Below are 19620 nucleotides of genomic sequence, written 5' to 3'. Positions count from 1 at the left end.
AAGGGCCCCGGCCGCTGGTGATGGTAGCGGAGGCGGGGGGGGGGCGAGATGACGAGGCGGCAGGCAGGGGGGAGCCCATCACCACCCGGGCATACGTCCTGGGGGCCGGGGGAGGGACAATCGCAGAGCTGGTGGAGGGAAACACAGGGAGGGGCACCACGGTCGATGACGAGGCCACAGTGGTGGGGGCAGCCCCTGCCATGGAGGGCTTAGTGGTTTTAGCGGGGCCCTTTCCTTTCTTCCCAACCTGGCCTTTCCGGCCAGCTGGGGGAGGGGTTCCTAGAATCTGGGGGGGCGGTGGGTGCAGCAGCAGCAGTAATCACCCCGGTGCCTCCTGCTGCCGGTGCCCCAGCGGGGGGGAGGGGTGGCAAGTATTTTGACAATAGTGGTGGGGGGAGACCTTGGGGGTCGGGCAGGGGGGAAGGTGGGGGAGGAACAGCTGATTTTGTTAGAGGGGCCTCGCCCTTCTCATTCCCCGCCATTGGGAGCAGGGAGAGACGGGGAGACACCGGAAGGGGGAGGAGGGAGGGGGAAGCAGAGTAACCGCTCCTCCCTGCTGGGCTGCAGGCAGGGGGAGGGGAATGCTGAAGGGGTTGGACTGGGGGTGGGGGGAGGAAACAAAATCGGGGTCCGATAATAGGGGCAAGCTGTGGGATAAGCAATCTGGAGCGGGGGTGTGCAGACCCACGCACGTTTGTCCAAAGAGTCTCGGTTGGTTGGCTGTTATGTCCGGTCCGAAAGGCAAAGTTCAAAGCGAACAACTGGATCCGAAGGTAGATGGCAGGTTGCCAGCAGGGACGGGCGGCAGGGGGGGCCGTGACAGTTGTAGTAATGGTGGGGGGGGTTAGGGGCACCGATGGATCGGGGGGAAGCTCCGTGCCACACCCCCTGTGCCGCCACAAACGCAAGTAAACCACAGTCAAACTCCCCCCCACGAGAGTATAATTCAGAAAATTACTCAGTCTTACGGCCCCCTTCACGATGATTTGTAGCTTCCCTGGGTTATTTCTCCTGTCTTCTGAAATCTTCTTCTCCGGCTGTGTTGGCTGTGTTCCAAGGCTTCCGGCATGTTAAGAACGTTGTAAGGTCCGAGCTGCTGGCAAAACGGCTGGGTCTGGGGGTTTCCACTCCCCCCTCCGGACAGCAAAATCGGCAATCTTCCCCCCCCTCCTCCGGGGGCTCAGCTGAGGCAAATAGCTGCGCCCGAAAGCAGGCGTGGGGGGGGATGGCCGGCGAAGGACGTAGACGGAAAAAAACCCACAAAAAATGAAAAGAAAACAAAAAAAGCGTCTGGCCCGGTCGGGGGGGGGACTAAGGCAGGTGCAAAAAGTAAGAAAAATCCGGGCCAGGGGGCTTTAGGAAAGAACAGAAAGCAGATAGCTGAGGAGCAAGCAAAAGACGTTCCGTTTCCTAACAGGGAAGGTTCCAGAACAATCAGGAACCTTCTGGAGACAATTAAGACAGACAGGCTGATTAGAACACCTGCAGCCAATCAAGAAGCTGCTAGAATCAATGAAGGCAGGCTAATCAGGGCACCTGGGTTTAAAAAGGAGCTCACTTGAGTTTGTGGTGCACATCTAAGGAGCTGGGATCAAGAGGTGCTAGGAGCTGAGAGTGAGAACGCATACTTTTGGAGGACTGAGGTGTACAAGCATTATCAGACACCAGGAGGAAGATCCTATGGTGAGGATAAAGAAGGTGTTGGGAGGAGGCCATGGGGAAGTAGCCCAGGGAGTTGTAGCTGTCGCACAGCTGTTCCAGGAGACACTCTGGCCAGCTGCATTCCACAGGGCCCTGGGCTGGAACCTGGAGCAGAGGGTGGGCCCGGGTTCCCCGCAAATCCTCCCAACTCCTGGTCAGACACAGGAGGAGCAAAAACGGCAAAACTGAGGGCTGCCGTGATGCTCCAAGGCGAGCAAATCCGCCAATAAGCGCAAGACCCACCAACGTAGAGGAGGAACTTTGTCACACAGTACATAAAACAAAACAGTACAGTCTCACACAAAAAACAAAATTTAAGACTCATTATTAATGTTTTCTGTAAGTCAGTGTTTATTTGAAAGTCTTGCTTGAGTTCAGTCTAGAAACAACTGATATAATAGCACATCCTCTGCTATTTCTTACCTGAGCAAATTTCAAAACTTAGGAGTCATAAAGAACTGACCTTCCCTTTCTGGTTCAGTTTCAGAAATTGTATTGAAATCTTCACTTTTCTTTGAAATTGCTCTTTGGGATATTTTATCAAAACTGAGAATGATAAAGTTCCCCCCATATTTTTCTGAATGAATTTTGCTATGCAGGCAGTTTGTGGAGAATTGTCCCAGGCAGGTAGTTAATTACATTTTGTCACTAAGAACCAAGCTAAGGCATCAGTCATTCCAGGAGTTGCTCCCTTGTTTCGGAAGTCCCTTTCCACTAACACATATATATATCTTATTTTGCACAACAGGCTGACAGAAGGAGAACTGTTACTTTAAAAAAAAAAAAAGCCAGTGTCTCTACAGCTGTGCTTCAGTTTCAATGTGGACTATAAAACAATCTGTTGTTATCCTGGAAGTTGTTAATGGCTGCCATCAAGTGAGTCTTTGATCCAAAGAAAATCATAGAGCTAATTAAAGCTGATAAGGCAATTGACCACATAGCAAGGCCTGATCAGAAGCTAAATACTGTGGGCTGAGGGGGTTCCCTGATTCCGGATGCAGGACCTTAGGGGATCTTTGGCAAGGTGTGTGTGTAGGAAGCAGAAAGACAGAAGAAAGGCACTTGAAAGCAAGACAAGCAGTTGCAAGCTTGGCTCTGAGAAGGAACAGAGAGACAGAGCTCCTAGGGACTGACTGGAAATTATGAGCAAGGAAACTGCCTGCTGTTGTGTGTTCCTATTGTGTTCAGGGAAATAGAACTTTGTGTACATTCTTTATAAATAAAGAAGACTGCACTAAACCAATACCTGATTTGAATAACCAATTTCTTCTCTGAACAGAAATAAGCCTGCAGGGCGACAAATATTAGCTAGCTGCTCAGGCCGAAAGGGGCAATATTGAGATAGAGTTTCCAGTGAGAGAAATTGTGAGGTATTATTCCTGTTGAAAGAAGATGGAACAAATAATGGAAGAGCTCACAGAACAAAAAGATGGCCAGAAGAAATTAAAACAAGATCTAAAAAAAAGAGCTAGAGATGTCACAAAAAATAATAAAGCAATACCTGGACAAGGACAGAGAGACGACCTCTGTTTAGAGATACAATCTGTGTTGGGGTAGCAGCTATCAAGTATCAAGGCAGATTTGAAAGTCCAAAACAAAAATTTCCAGTCTGGTCTGGCAAGACAGAGAGAGGTGACGAGCAACCTGACTGCAACGGACCAAAATATTTTCCAGATTATAGGGAAGACCAGGAAAACTTTGGCTTACTTGGAACTTGCCAGTACAAGTCCACAAGAGCAAGGATTTAAGGAGCTATCATTTCAGCTCCAGACAGAAGGAATTCAAAGGGTCCTGGATCACAGTGCAAGTCAGCCATCCGAATAAGGAATCAGACCATCCAGGTGATTTGGGCAAGACAGAGACAAGATGAATCAATAAAAGATACTACCACACCCACCTTGTCCCTCTAATATCCTGGGACCAAGACGGCTACAACAACACTGCATACAACAACTGGGGAAGACAGGACATTTCCAAAACTTTTCTAACCTGTTTCTAATCTTCAGGGGGGACAGGTCAGATTGTTCTAGCTCAAGTAACACAAAAGCCCATTATCTTACAGGAATAAAACTCCCTGGGTGGATTATTTGGCTCAGTTTAACATCATAGGCCAAATTAACAGGTATGGAAAAGAACAGAGAAGGAGGTTTCTAGCAGCCAACTTGAATGGCCTGGCTCTGATGGTCCTGCAGAGCTTACTCCAGAAAAAAGAGTCAGTTATCCAGACCTGCTACAAGCTCTTTGCAGGTCAGGGCGCACCTAAGAAATGGTAAGAGAGGAAAAAAGAAATCTCACCTGAACAGGCACAGGACCTTGGGAGATTTGTGTTTCTGGTGAACTCAGATATGAGCAAGGACTTCCAGGATGAATTAGCAATGGACCAATTTATAGATGCTCAACTGGATTTGGGCTTCCAGATCAAGATCAGCGAAAGGAGGCAAAGGACACTACAGGAAGCTCTGAAATTTGCCACAGAACTTAAATCTTTCCTTGAAGTGACCAATCAGAAAAGGAAGCAGCTGCTAGTGATGAAGGTGGAAGCTGATTACCATGAGCCCTGTAATACAGCTCTATGTCTAATATGATCATGAGATGGCTGAATTCAGGATCCTGACAAAAAGAAGAAAGGAGACCAGCAGAATACAGACACCTGGACTTCAGAAAAGCAGACTTTGACTCCCGCAGGGAACTGATGGGCAGGATCCCCTGGAGGCTAATATGAGGGGGAAAGGAGTCCAGGAGAGCTGGCTGTATTTTAAAGAAGCCTTATTGAGGGTGCAGGAACAAACCATCCTGATATGCAAAAAGAATAGGAGATATGGCAGGCGACCAGGTTGGCTTAACAGAGAAAACTTTGGGGAGCTTAAACACAAAAAGGAAGCTTACAAGAAGTGGAAACTTGGACAGATGACTAGGGAGGAGTATAAAGATATTGCTCAAGCATGCAGGGCTGTAATCAGGAAGGCCAAAGCACAATTGGAGTTGCAGCTAGCAAGGGATGTGAAGGGTAACAAGAAGGATTTCTACAGGTATGTTAGCAACAAGAAGGAGGACAGGAAAAGTGTGGGACCCCTTACTGAATGGGGAAGGCAACCTAGTGACAGATGATGAGGAAAAAGATGAATTTCTCAGTGCTTTTTTTGCCTCAGTCTTCACAAACAAGGTCAGCTCCCAGATTGCCGCACTGGGCAGCACAGTATGGGGAGGAGGTGAGCAGTCCTCAATTGTGAAAGAACAGGTTAAGGACTACTTAGAAAAGCTGGACATGCACAAGTCCATAGGGCTGGATACAATGCATTTGAGGGTGCTGAGGGAGTTGGCTGATGTGATTACAGAGCCATTATATCACAATATGACAATTATTAGGCTACACATACTAACAGTCCTAGAGAATAGGGGATTCTAAACTGAACCATCCAATTGATCTCAAATGGAGACCGTGAATCAGGCAAGGACACCCATCCTAAGATTGAGAACATTGAGTTTGAAAATTGGACTACTGGAATTCAAGAAAGAAGGCTGAATACCCGATATAGTGAATGAGCTAACAATTGGTTTGGATCTCAGTATGGCTGATAACTGTGTAGGAATTTCCACTGACAAAAAGAAAACTGAGGTTGTACAGGACTGGTGAACTCCCCAGATGCTGACAGATGCACAGAGTTTTGTACGGTTCTGCTCTTATTATAGAAGGTTTATTTGTGATATTGCCACTACTGCAGAACCATTGTGTAGGGTGGGTGAAAAAGGGAAACAATGTCAGTGGTCAGCAAAGTGTGATTTAGCATTTTCAGACCTGAAAAGGGTTCTTGTAACTCCTATCTTAGCCTACCTGTGTCTCAAACCCCTTTTCATATTGGACACAAATGCTGGTACTTACAGATCAGGGGCAATATTGACAAAGGACACTGAGGATTTGAGAGGCTGCTGGCTTATTACAGCAAAAATCTAGTTTTGCCAGAGAGAAATTATCGTACTACCCGAAAGGCTCTCCTGGTGATATAATCTATAGAATGTATTAATGACTATATATACAGAAGAATGTAAAAGCTTTCAGTGTCACATTGGGAAAGTTTGGAATTTAAAGATGAAATATTGACTAGAAAATGTGAAAACCAGTAGGTGATGTGCACAGGTGGCAGCTGATTGTGCCAAAAAAATTGAAAAAAGGAGTTCTGTGATTATCATAATTTTAAAACCTCTGGACATTCTGCAAGTTACAAACCCCTTAGCCAAGCTAAGAGAGAATTTCTACTGGGAAAAAGCAGGCAGGATGTAGAAAATAGGTGCAGGAAATGTGATGCTGTGTTGCAAAGAAGAGTCCCCATAAATCAGAGAACCCCAATGCAGCAGTATTTCATGGGGATGCTCAAGGAGCACATTGATGTTGATGACTTTGGGCCTTTGAGACAGAGGTTGGTAATTAATAATTACTGGTAGCTATGGACTACTTTATAAAATGGCCTGAAGTTTACCCCATAAGAAACCAAGAGGTTGTGACAGTGGCAAGAGGTTCTAATGAATGAATTCTTCATCAGATTTGGGGTCCTAGGTGTGATACACACTGATCAAGAAAAGGAGTACTTGTGGCATCTTAGAGACTAACCAATTTATTTAAGCATAAGCTTTTGTGAGCTACAGCAAACTGTAAATCCAAGGTGTTTCAGCAAGTTTGTGAGATTCAAGGGTTCCACAAAATTCAGACTATTTCAGTGCACCCACAGTCTGATGGGATGATGGAAAGATTCAGCAGGCTATATTTCTGGAATACCAGTGGGACTGAGAACAGCAAAGCCCATTCTTCTTGATGGCTTATAGAACAGCAATCAATGAGAGTATAATGTGTAACCTAGCACGCCTTTTGTTTGGGCATGAGCAAAGGACCCCAGAAAACCTCTTGTATGGAAAAGGAGGAGGAATAAAGTAATTTGGGCCATATGGACTAAACAGAAACCCTACAATCCAAAACTGAAAAAGTTCAAATTTTTCCTAGTAAAAATATGAGTATAGCCTCATATAAAATTAAAAGACTCTATTATGTAAGGTCATATCAGGAAACTTTGAAAAGAGGGGACCTGGTCTGGTTCCACAATCCTAGGAGAAGGAAAAGTAAGTGATGTGGTGTACAGGCTATAGTTCGGCCCCAGGACTAAACCAAAAGTTATGCATAAGGAACATCTCAGAAAGCATCAATGCTGTCCTCAGAAACTGATAATGTAACAGTGGAAGCTGAGCAGAGGCATCACTTGCTATGAGGCAAAGGGAAATCACACCTCCCACCCCCTCCAAGACATGGTTTGCCCTGAACCAGACTTTTCTGTATGCACCATTACATCTTTCACTCCCTGCTGCCCCTAAGACTTTGCAAGTCATTATATAATTACATATTATGTTCTACATGTTGATACTACTTTGTCCTCCTCCCCCACCACTGAATTTTTCTGAAATGATGCCCCTGAAACTGAAGCTGTAAGAACATAAGAAATGCCATACTGGGACAGACCAATGGTCTATCCAGCCCAGTATCCTGTCTTCTAATAGTGGCCAGGGTCAGCTGATTCAGAGGGAATGAGCAGAACAGGGCAATTATTGAGTGATCCATTCCCTATTGTCCAGTCTCAGCTACTAACAGTTGGACATTTAGGGACACCCAGAGCATGGGGTTGAGTCCCTGACCATCTTGGTTAATAGCCATGGACCTGGCTTCCATAAACTTATCTAATTTTTTGTTGAACCCTGTTATATTTTTGGCATTCACAACATCCCATGACAACTATGCATTGTGTGAAGAAGTATTTCTTTTTGTTAGGTTTAAACCTATCTATTAATTTATTTGGGTGACCCCCTAGTTTTTTTGTTATGTGAAGGGGTCAATAAAACTTCCCTATTCACATTCTCAACACCATTTGTGATTGTGTAGTCCTCTAACATATCCCCCCCCTTAGTCATCTCTTTTCTAAATGGAACAGTCCAACTCTTCTTAATCTCTCTTAATACGGAAGCTGTTCCATGCCCCTAATCATTTTTGTTGCCCTTCTCTGTACCTTTTCCAATCCTAATATATCTTTTTGGAGATGGGGCAACCAGAACTGTACGCAGTATTCAAGGTGTGGGTGTACTATGGATTTATATATTGGCATTACAGTATTTTCTGTTTTATTATATCCCTTTCCTAATGGTTCCTAATATTCTGTTAGCTCTTTTGACTGCTGGTACACGTTATGGGGATGTTTTCTGAGAGGTGTCCATGATGACTCCAAGATGTCGTTCCTGAGTGGTAACAGCTAATTTAGACCTCATCATTTTGTATGTATAGTTAGGATTATGTTTTCCAATGTCCTTACTTTGTATTTACCAATATTGAATTTCATCTGCCATTTTGCTGCCCAGTCACCTAGTTCTGTGAGAGACCTTTGTAACTTCACAGTCAGTTTTGGACTTAACTATGTTGAGTAATTTTGTACCATCTGTAAATTTTGCCTCCTCACTCCCTTTTCCAGATCATTTATGCATATGAACAGATCCCAGTACACATCCTGGCTAGGGAGGATGAGGTGGCCAGTATTTACCTCTCTCCATTGTGAAAACCGACCATTTATTCCTACCCTTTGTTTCCTATCTTTTAATCAATTACTGTTCCATGAGAGGACCTTCCCTCTTATCCCATGACTTCTTGTGAGCTTTTGGTGTGAGACCTTGTCAAAGGCTTTCTGAAAGTCCAAGTACACTACCTCAAGCTGGATCCCCCCATGTCCTCATGCTTGTTGACACACTTAAAGAATTCTAATAGATTGTTGAGGCATGATTTCTCTTTACAAAAGCCTTTACAAAAACTCTTTCCCAACAAATCGTGTTTATTCTTATGTCTGATCATTCTGTTTTTTACTATAATTTCAACCAATTTGCCTGTCACTGACATTAGGCTTACCAACCTGTAACTGCTAGGATCACCTCTGGTGCCTTTTTTTAAAAATCAGTGTTACAGTAGCTACCCTCCCGTCATCTGGTACAGAGACTGATTTGAAAAAATAGGTTACATACCACAGGAAGTACAGCTGCAATTTTATATCTGAGTTCCTTCAGAACTCTTGGGTGAATACTATCCACTCCGAGTGACTTATTACTCTTTAATTCATCAATTTGTCCAAAACCTTCTCTATTGATACCTCAATCTGGGACAGTTCCTCAGATATGTCACTTAAAAGAGTTGAGACAATCATAAATTCCCATTTAGAATTCTGTCTCAGCTAACACCTCCGTAGAAACAACAGACACTCATCAGGAGCCTGTTGTACACGGGTTCTCAAACTGAGGGTCGTGACCCTTCAGAGGGTCGTGAGGTTATTACATGGGGCGTCATGAGCTGTCAGCCTCCATCCCAAACCCTGCTTCATCTCCAGCATTTATAATAGTATTAAATATAAAAAAGTGTTTTTAATTTATAAGAGGCGGTCACACTCAGAGGCTCACTGTGTGCGAAAGGGGTCACCAGTACAAAAGTTTGAGAACCACTGCTGTTGGAGGTAGTCCCTCCTGATTTGGCTGAAAAGAGATAAAGGAGAGAAAGGAAAACTCCAAGGAGGATTAGGTCAGAGCCAAATTGATTTGGGTTGCTGTAAAAATGCCCTCACAGCAAAACACGAAGTAAATACGTAAATTGTTAAGCTTGTATTTTTTAAAAAAGTTAATTTATTTTCTTTCTGTCTGGGATATTTCATTCAAGGTGCCAACATTTTAAACTCCATCAGGATGATGGGCAGATCAGAGCGTGGGGGTGCTGGTCTGCTGGAAAGTGTTAATGGCTGCCATTAAGTCAGCCTTTGATCTACAGATATTGTACAGCTCATTGAAGCTGATAGGTGTGCTAAGCATCTTTCTTTCAGGCTGAATGGAAGTAATAATTAAATGCCCCTTTGTGCAGTAATAGCTGAAACAATAGGAAGCTGCCACCCAAGGCAATTCGCCAGACTGATCAGAAATAAAGTTAAGATTTTGTCACAGGTATTGTTAGTAAAAGTCAGTTTTGGGCAATAAATAAAAATTCCTGGAAGCCTATGACGTGTCCCTGACTTTTAACTTAAAATACCTTCGGGGAGGGAGGCAATATTTAGACTGCTGCTGGGGGCTTGCAGCTGCTCCAACCACACCACTGCTCCTGTGACAGAAGTGGACTGCCACTGCTTCAGCCCCAGGGAGGCTGACCCAATCCCAGCGGCTGCTCCAGCCCCGCCCCAGAAGAAGTCACGGAGGTCCTGGAAAGTCAAGGAAACCCTTGGACTCTATGACAGGATCCGTAATCAGACGGTAAGGTGTGTGGACAGAGGGGTTTCCCTGTGACTAGTTGCAAACACAGGGGCAAGGCGGTTGATTGGCTGCAGCTGTGTGTGCCTGTTTGTTTTGAAGGCTGACCTCTCAGTCCTCATCCTCAAAGGAAGCCTGAACAATACCTTCAAAGACAAGCATGGGAACTTAAATTCATAATTCTGCTAGACACTAAAAACCATGGACTTAAGAGACAGACTGGTTGTATGGGTCATTACAAATTTGTAACACACTCCACTGCCTGATAACCCTTATTTGTCCACTTTATTTTAAGTGGTCTCCTACAGCAAATGTGAACCCTTTATGATTAACAATCTATCCCAACTTGTATTTAGCTTAGACATCCTGGTTACCTTCCCCAGACTTGAAGAAGAGCTCAGTGTAGTTTGAAAGCTAGTCCCTCCCACCAAGAGTAGTTGGCAAAATAAAACATATTACCTCACCTGCCTTGTCTTTCTAGAAATAAAAGTGATCATTATTTGAAAAAAAAATTTAAAAAATTGGAAACTGTTCAAACTACTAAGAACTTGATTTAGTTTAACAACAGTCTTCATTCTACCCTCAGATACATAATACAACTTCTTATTATTGTATTATTATTTATTTATTTGTATTGCAGAAGCACCTAGGAGCCCCAGTCATGGGCCAGGACCCAACAGTATTAGGCTTGGTACAAACACAGAACAAAAAGGCAGTCCCTGCTCCAAAGACCTTTTACAATCTAACACAAGAAACAACAGGTTGAGAGACAGACAGGTCGATGAGGGAGAACAAGAAATAAATGAAACAATATCAGTTTGCATCACCAGCAGTGATCTCAGCACATCAGCAGCCTAACCATTGTGAACTCTTGTAGACATCATGGCAAAGGCAATTTTAAGGAGGGATTCTGAAGCTTGATTTTAAAGTTGCCAAGCAGAAAATAAAAAGTCTTCAAATTTTATTTTGTTTGTTTTTAAACACAAATCTCCGCAGTTTTAAAATAAGATTTTTAAAAATGACCATGCTAAGACTTTTCTCTTGAAAAAACTTTTTTTCATCAGGCTTTTCCTGATTTTGAAAGCTGCCATTAAAACTATTTTACAATCAGTTTGAGCTCCAGGGCCAAATTTTGCCGGAAACAAACCACACACACACCATTCCATTGACACCAATGGAAATTGTTCAGGTATGATGGCAGAATTTGAGCCCTAATGCAGTTCTCAAGCTTCTTTATTTTGTGGACTACTTCTTGAGCTTCCAAAGAAAAATGTGAAGCAGCAACACGCTGCTGGTGTTAGAGGGAACCTAGATATTATGTTGATTGGTGCTTTGTAAATGAAAAAAATAGATATAGTCAAAAATATTTTGTTAAAAGTTAAGTTTAGTTGGTTAAAGTCTTGGGAAACCAAAGAATTCTACTGTGCTACAGCTACTAGGACAAATCAGTGTCTGCGGACCGACAAATGTTTCACCACTACAACAGAAGAAGCTCTACAGAGCATGCAAGAGTACTTCACTATGGACCACAGTTTGAAAACTACTGCCTTAATATATATCCCATTCAAGAAAAAGGCAGCAAGACTGGACCATGAATAGGATCATAGAAGGGGAAAAAAAAGTGCTGTAAAACCATATTTGGAGTTGCTATAAAATGTATCCTGAACTAAACTCTTCCCACATGGGCTTAAAGCAACTTTACCTCTTACTACTGTAGGGTCATGTTCTGTGTTGATCTCTCACTGACATTAATAAGAGTTCTGAGTTTGCAATGACTACAGGACAAGGCTCCTAAAAGTGAGAATACAGAGCAACTTCTTATGCACCCTGAACCAACCTAGCACTTTAAATCTTCTGTCAGTTATAATAGATGAAACTCTAGTTACATCCAGTTCAGTATGTCTTCATGACTTGATGTAAATGGAGTTGCATAGATACAACTGAACGCAGAATTTGGCTCACTAGCACTTAACTTCACACAAGAATAATCAACAAAAGCACATAAATTTCTCACCTTGCTCCAGCAATAAGTTCTTTTTGTCCTGGGTCAAATGTTAATTGTGAGAAGTCCACAGCATTCTCTGCTCTGAACACACATAACCAGGGGACAATTTCTAAAAGAATAAAAAGAGAATATACTTGTTACTGCAAGAAGCATAGTTACACTGTATCAGGTAGCAAATATTACATATCAGAGATACTGTGGGGGCGTGGAGGCTTCCCAGTGTGATCCTTTAAGGGGCCATATGAGATTTTCACCACTGTGTAGATAATCTGCACTATAGACCTATATAACATAGAGGGCAGTCACTAAATAAACAGCTGAATGAGGTATCGATGTTTAGTTCTGATTTACAGGCCAGATGTGCTTTTCTTCCCCAAGCACAGAACAAGGCAGACAACAACACAGTGCAGTTACCATGATTCATTAGAGGATAACCAAATGCGAACAAAATTATTTCCTGTACAAGTAAACCACAAATAGCTGAAGACTTTAAAAACCACAATAAAGTCCTGTTGAGCTAAGCATATTAAGTAAAAAGAACTTTATTTTTTACCGTTTCCACCAAAAAAAAAAAAAAAGGAGGAGGGGAGAGAAACATCCATTCATCTGCTGCATTTTTGTCATTTTTAACATAAACTTTTCTTCGAGAAAAAAATGATGTAGCACTGTGAAATACAGAGGCAGAAGACCAAAGGGCAAACTTCACAATTTGAGAAACATCAACACACCATTCACACTCAAATTACAGGCAGTCCTCGGACTTAGCGACACAAGTGGTTCCTGAAAATTGTGTCGTAAGTCGAAACTTCGTAACTCAGAACCACAATCCACTCCGTTGCGGGACCGAGCATTGTAGAGTCAAAACCAATTGTCGTAAGTCGAACATCATAAAGTCAAGGATTGCCTGTACACATATAGATCCCGATTTTTGAAATGAAGCACAGATAAGCAATTGTGCATGCCTAACTAGTGGTTGATGTACAGGTGCAAATCAACTATTTCTGCACATATATGACTAGTTGGGTGCCACATTAAATATATGCATGTGGACATGGATGATTTGAGCACACAGCATGAGTATTCACATACATTAGGCACACACAATTGTTATTTATAAACATTTAATGTTGTAAAACTGACCCTTTTTTTAAAATAGCAACAGCACAAAATTCCTGATTTCCTCCAATCTAGAGCTCCGTAAGCATTTAAAAAAAAAATACTTTGTATGTAGCCACCAGGCACTGCTAGCTGAATATACATGAAGGACCTTGGTTTGTAGGTTTGCATGGTCTGTGCCGCTGTCTGTTTAAAGGCAGGTGGGTCTGGGGTAATCAATCACTGGTGTCAAAGTGGTGCCTCCAGGTGCTGTGAGAATATGTACACAATGGGAACAGTTATAGTGTTGTAGGTGGAACTGGTAGTTACTATATTATGGCCCAGCCTATTGTTAAAGCTCCCAACACTTCCCATTATAAGCCTCTGTTTTCACTTGCTGATAACATTGTCCAACTTTAACTATTTGGGTTGACATTATCCATGTCGGGTTTCTGCCTCAGGCTGAGTATGTTTTGGAAAATTTCATCAAAAACAGTCCAGCCATTTCTGCAAATGAGATTAGGGAGAAAATGTTGTTAAAGCCATCATACAACCTTTTGTTTGAGAAGTTCTAGCATCCCCATGCTTTGGAGCAACAGCTTGATATTTGGCTAGAAGGGGGGACCCTAGTATCAGGGTGTCCCCATGAAAATCTGGCCATTTATAAGCCTCTGAAAAAAATGACAAGTTGCACATGATCAGCAGAGACTTGTAAGATTTTGGCAGCTAATTTCACCATAAAATCCATCTGAACTGAGCATGCTCCAGCCTAAGGCTCCAGGGGCTGAGCAGGACTTTCCCTCCAATGTTGAAATGGCTGTGTTATTCCTTGACTTTAGCAAAGCTTTTGATACTGTCTCCCACTGTATTCTTGCCAGCAAGTTAAAGAAGTATGGTCTGGATGAATGGACTATAAGGTGGATAGAAAGCTGGCTAGATCGTCGGGCTCCACGGGTAGTGATCAACGGCTCCATGTCTAGTTGGCAGCCGGTATCAAGTGGAGTGCCCCAAGGGTTGGTCCTGGGGCTGGTTTTGTTCAATATCTTTATTAATGATCTGGAGGATGATGTGGATTGCACCCTCAGCAAGTTTGCAGATGATACTAAACTGGGAGGAGTGGTAGATACGCTGGAGGGTAGAGATAGGATATGGAAGGACCTAGACAAATTAGAGGATTGGGCTAAAAGAAATCTAATGAGGTTCAACAAGGACAAGTGCAGAGTCCTGCACTTAGGATGGAAGAATCCCATGCACCGCTCCAGACTAGGGACCGAATGGCTTGGCAGCAGTTCTGCAGAAAAGAACCTAGGGATTACTGTGTATGAGAAGCTGGATATGAGTCAACAGTGTGCCCTTGTTGCCAAGAAGGCTAATGGCATTTTGGGCTGTTTAAGTAGGGGCATTGCCAGCAGATTGAAGGGCGTGATCATTCCCTTCTATTCAACATTGGTGAGGCCTCATCTGGAGTACTGTGTCCAGTTTTGGGCCCCACACTACAAGAAGGATGTGGAAAAATTGGAAAACGTCCAGCAGAGGGCAACAAAAATGGTTAGAGTGCTGGAGTTTATGACTTATGAGGAGAGGCTGAGGGAACTGGGATTGTTTAATCTGCAGAAGAGAAGAATGAGGGGGGATTTGATAGCTGCTTTCAACTACCTGAAAGGGGGTTCCAAAGGGGATGGATCTAGACTGTTCTCAGTGGTAGCAGATGACAGAACAAGGAGTAATGGTCTCAAGTTGCAGTGGGGGAGGTTTAGGTTGGATGTTAGGGAAAACTTTTTCACTAGGAGGGTGGTGAAGCACTGGAATGCGTTACCTAGGGAGGTGGTGGAATCTCCTTCCTTAGAGGTTTTCAAGATCAGGCTTGACAAAGTCCTTGCTGGGATGATATAGTTGGAGATTGGTCCTGCTTTGAGCAGGGGCTTGGACTAGATGACCTCCTGAGGTCCCTTCCAACCCTGATATTCTATGATGTTGCTCCTGGTTGTTACGAGTAACTTGGTGCCAGACTCAGTAACTGAGGGCAGGGATATGGTTTCTTCTGTGTTCTCACTTTTCCTGCTGCTGCTGCTGCTGCCCAGGCTGCGTGTAGGAGAAAGCCACCTGACTGCAATGCAGAGGAGATAATAGCTGGACTGGGACAAGGAGCTGCAGCATGGGAAGACTCAGAGTCTGGCAGGAAATACTGGAATTGGCTGGGCAACGAAGGGAAGACTGAGACTCAGATTGGCAGCTCAAAGTGGGAGACTGCACCCGACTGTGAAGGGACACTGGGAGTGGAACAAAGAGCCCTTGGGGATGGAGACTGGGACTGGAATGAGGAGCCAGTAGATGGATGGTCCTGAAGGAATTAATCAGGGTTGTCTAGTGAATGAGCTGTTGTTTGCAGGACCCCATCTCATATGTTGCAGAAGTTGGAAGCTCTGTAGTGAATAAGACTGGAGATTGCAGGAAAAGAAAGGAGTCTCTGAGGGTCTCATGGTTAAACTAATTGAAAACCATGCAGGTGTACTGGAGTCTATCCTTGCCTCTGCCGTAGAGTTCTTGCATGATGCTAGACAAGTCACTTAAACCAATTTTTTCCACAGGCGGTCATTAAGCGTGTCACTTATTTTCTGGGTACCCAACCTAAGACTTGTTTGCATAATTGCTGAGCTCTCACAGCTGCAACTGAAGCCACTGGGAGCTGTGCTCTGAACATATAAACTGCTATATGATATGAATTGCTCTGAAAAATCAGGTCCTAAGTGTCTCAAATTGGGCACCCAAAGTAAATGGAAACTTTTGACAGTCTCTCTGTGGCTTGCTTATCCATCTGTAAAATGGAAATAATATCACCTCCTCATCTCACAAGGGTGTTCTGAAAATAAAATCATTAATGTTTGTGACTTAATCAAATATGACAGTGATCAGCATCATAGAAAACGTATGGAGAAATGAGTAACTCTGTCTTCAGAGCAAGGTTTGAGTAGTGTACAGTAAATAAGGCCTGGAGCCACACATTTTACAACAAGAATACTTGAAATATTGAGTAGCAGCTCATTCAGTGACCATCATCCTTCCTGTGCACTGAATCAGGCAGGAGTCCTGCAAAAAATAGTATGTGATCATGTAATAGCATGTGATCATGTAAGACTGTGTCATAATACATATGCACAAGGGGACAAATTAAGGTTGTACACACAACCTTAAATCTTTCATTTCCTAACTTTTGAGCGTTTGACTTTGCAATGTTAATAATGTTCTTTTAATGTCATAAAAACAATATAGAATCTCGGTGTTCTAAGAAGTCAAGGAACCAGCCAGAATACAAACGGTGAGAACGTCTGTTGAAAGGCATTAAAAGTGATATATTTTGTGTGGGAAGGGATAACGGAGAGAAAAGGTAAAAAAAAATCAAACAGCAAATACCTCAGTTTACCAATCAACACCTCCAACTCCCCATCTAGCCAGTCCCTAAGGTCTTGATAGCCTAAGGATATGACCCTAGTGGTCTTAAAGAACATGTAAGCATATCTCACAGTTCTGAGCACTCTCCTTGTCTTTGGGCCCAGTGTCGGCCAATGGGGGTGGCTGGAAGATTCACCAGATGAAATGAAACAATTTTAAACAATCACAGGAATCCAAACAAAATAAAAACATAACAAGCTGAGTAATTATGGTAAACATATAATGTAACACAATGATCCTCTGGTGAAGATCAGGGTCTTTGAGTCCTGAACAAATCTAAGTCCAGCACTCTGACTGTACTTTCCCTGAGGTTTCTCTGAACCTAACTAACCAAATAGATTATGGTTGCAGTGACTTCCCCTGTGGTACTCACAAAAGCAGGCATCATACAGAGGCAGTTCAACAGGGCATCTTGGCAACAGAAATACACTGGTCAGATTTCAGACTAGCAGCCATGTTAGTCTGTATCCACAAAAAGAAAAGGAGAACTCGTGGCACCTTGGAGACTAACAAATTTATCTGAGCATAAGCTTTCGTGAGCTACATCCGATGAAGTGAGCTGTAGCTCATGAAAGCTTATGCTCAAATAAATTTGATAGTCTCTAAGGTGCCACAAGTACGCCTTTTCTTTTTTCCACTGGGCAGTGAGGAAGGTTAGCCTGATGGTTATGCCACTAGCCTGGGCCTTAGGAGCCCTAAGTTCAGCTCCCTGATCAGCCACAGACTTTCTGCATGAACCTGGGCAAGATTCTAAGGATATGTCTTCACTACAAGTGAAGGGGTGATTGCAGCACAGGTAGGTATACAATAGTAGTGTAGATATGGTTCCGCGGGCTTCAGCACAGGCTACCCAACCAAATACAAGCCTCCCAGGGAGCCCTGATATACGCTTGGGTTGCTACCCCATGCCATCACATCTGTACTATTGTTACCCCTGCTAGCTGGATGAGTTCCTATTTGTGCCACAAACTCACCATCACTTGCAGAGTACACATATAATATCTCTGTGCCCTGGTTCCCAGCTGTAAAATTAAGCTAAAAATAAGTACTTTCTTACCTCATACGGGTGTTGTGAAGGTAAATAAATAAGGCACAGCAGGCAATTGGGATCATTCATAGGGTTTGCCTTCTCTTTTTTACCTTAGCAGGACAGGGAAGAGAAAGCATGGACTGGAAGGTCAAAGCAAGCATGAGAGCTGTTGAGAGCTCCCTTTGAACTTTGCTTTTCTCTGCTCCCCCCAAACAAAAATTATTCTGCTCCTGTATCATTCAACATTACTTCATCTGGGGGAAAAAGGGAAGAGGAACAGGCTGCAACAACAAATGTTTTAACTTCTAGGGAACAATTTCAAACACTGATCACGCAATGTCTCTCACAGGAGTAGTTACAGCCCCATAGGGGCTACTGTTATAACTTTTACAACACTTCTGTAAAGGAGAACTAATATCAGATCATCAAATGAAAGCCCCACTGAAATATGCCAGTAAAAATCTTTAAACTATGGGTGAAATTCTGCTCTTAGTTACACGGTAGAAATCCCAAATAAATTCATCATCTGAGTAACTAAGGGTATGTCTTCACTACCCGCTGAACTGGCGGGCAGCGATCGATCCAGAGGGGATCGATTTATCGCATCTAGTCTAGACGCGATAAGTCGACCCCTGAGCACTCTCCCATCGACTCTTGTACTCCAGCGCCATGAGAGGCGCAGGCAGAGTCGACAGGGGAGCAGCAGCAGTCAACTCACCGCGGTGAAGACACCACGGTAAGTGGATCTAAGTACGTCAACTTAAGCTACGTTATTTGCGTAGCTGAAGTTGTGTAATTTAGATTGATCCCCACCCATCCCCCCAGTATAGACTAGGGCTGAGTCAACGGAGTTAGTCCAGAATTGCACCTCATTAGCATCTAAATAGTAAGAATACACAAGGGTTTGGTACTATGCAATGTACATTACTACACATACATGATAACTTTCTTAAAGCGATACAAGATGTTTGAATTCTATGAGGGATAAAAGATTTGAGCATCTAGTTCCTTAGAGTCAGAGGTGCATAAGGTACTGTCAGCGTCTACCAATACATTTATTTCAGATGAGAACCCCATGTAAAACTAATCAATGTAATTAATAATTAACTTCACTTTATTAATGGTCGCCATACCAATGTTACATAACACACATTACAAAATAATACACTTACAGAATTATATATTGGAATAGTTACATATTTAAATATGTAATTCAATTACATTGTCTACTGCTATGTAACTTAAGTATACTGCCTACTGATCATAGTGAGACAGTTAACAAACTACGACTGTCCCTTCCTTTTCCTACTCACTTACTTTCACTAATTCCTGGATTCCTGCCATTTCTCTCATCCTATCTCTACTCCAACTTAAAGCAATAAAGCAAAACTCAGCAAAACATGTAACAAGCAAAACTGTGCCAGTCATTACCTTGTTCATACCCAAACCCTCATTTTGTTTGTGTTTTAAGGCCCTGATCCTGAAAACATTTATCCACAATTGACTTCAATGGTACTACTTGCATGTTTAAAGTTAAGCATATGGATAAGTGTGTGTAAGATTGGGACCTTATACTGTTAGCTCTCCAGGGCAGGAGCTTTTTGTGTGTTCGGGCAGCATTCAGCAAAATAGGGTCCAATCCCCCTTGGGAAAGACACAGAGCAGACAAGTGCAAGTCAAGTGGCATTAGCAGGGGCCATTTTTTTGGCATGAACTGAGGAGTTCCTGACTTGTGATGTACTTGACTTATATTTCTTTCCTAATACAGAAAAATACAATTTCCTTTTTCACCATATTAATAAATGTACACACTTTAAATGAGGTTCAGGTTTTTAACACAAAAGCTATATAAGTACTGTACTTTCTTGTTTGCAGTGAACCAAAGTGTGATTTTTTTTAAAATTGGAAAACAAGAAGTTTACCAGAGCTAAAAAGCCTGTAGCAAAACAAATATGCTAAAGTCCTCTCTCAATTTTTTCATAAATTTATTAATGTTACTACATACATTTCACCATGATATTATTGACCAGTGAGTTAT

The 19620-nt window shown here is 42.9% G+C and overlaps 1 protein-coding gene across 4 annotated transcripts in view; it reads right to left on the bottom strand.

Annotated features, from left to right (window-relative positions):
• The window catches only part of SEMA5A (semaphorin 5A), a 655298-nt gene that overhangs the window by 416904 nt on the left and 218774 nt on the right, over positions 1 to 19620 (bottom strand). For all 4 annotated transcript variants that reach the window (XM_073332372.1, XM_073332370.1, XM_073332373.1 and 1 more), the window contains exon 3: positions 12017 to 12116. In XM_073332372.1, the coding sequence (XP_073188473.1) occupies positions 12017 to 12116 (100 nt within the window). The remainder of the gene's footprint in view (positions 1 to 12016; positions 12117 to 19620) is intronic.

This window comes from Lepidochelys kempii, chromosome 2 (assembly GCF_965140265.1).
Source record: "Lepidochelys kempii isolate rLepKem1 chromosome 2, rLepKem1.hap2, whole genome shotgun sequence".
In the NCBI taxonomy this organism is placed as follows: domain Eukaryota; kingdom Metazoa; phylum Chordata; order Testudines; family Cheloniidae; genus Lepidochelys; species Lepidochelys kempii.
The sequence above is the reverse complement of the archived record's forward strand: the minus strand, read 5'-3'. Positions and strand labels throughout refer to the sequence as shown.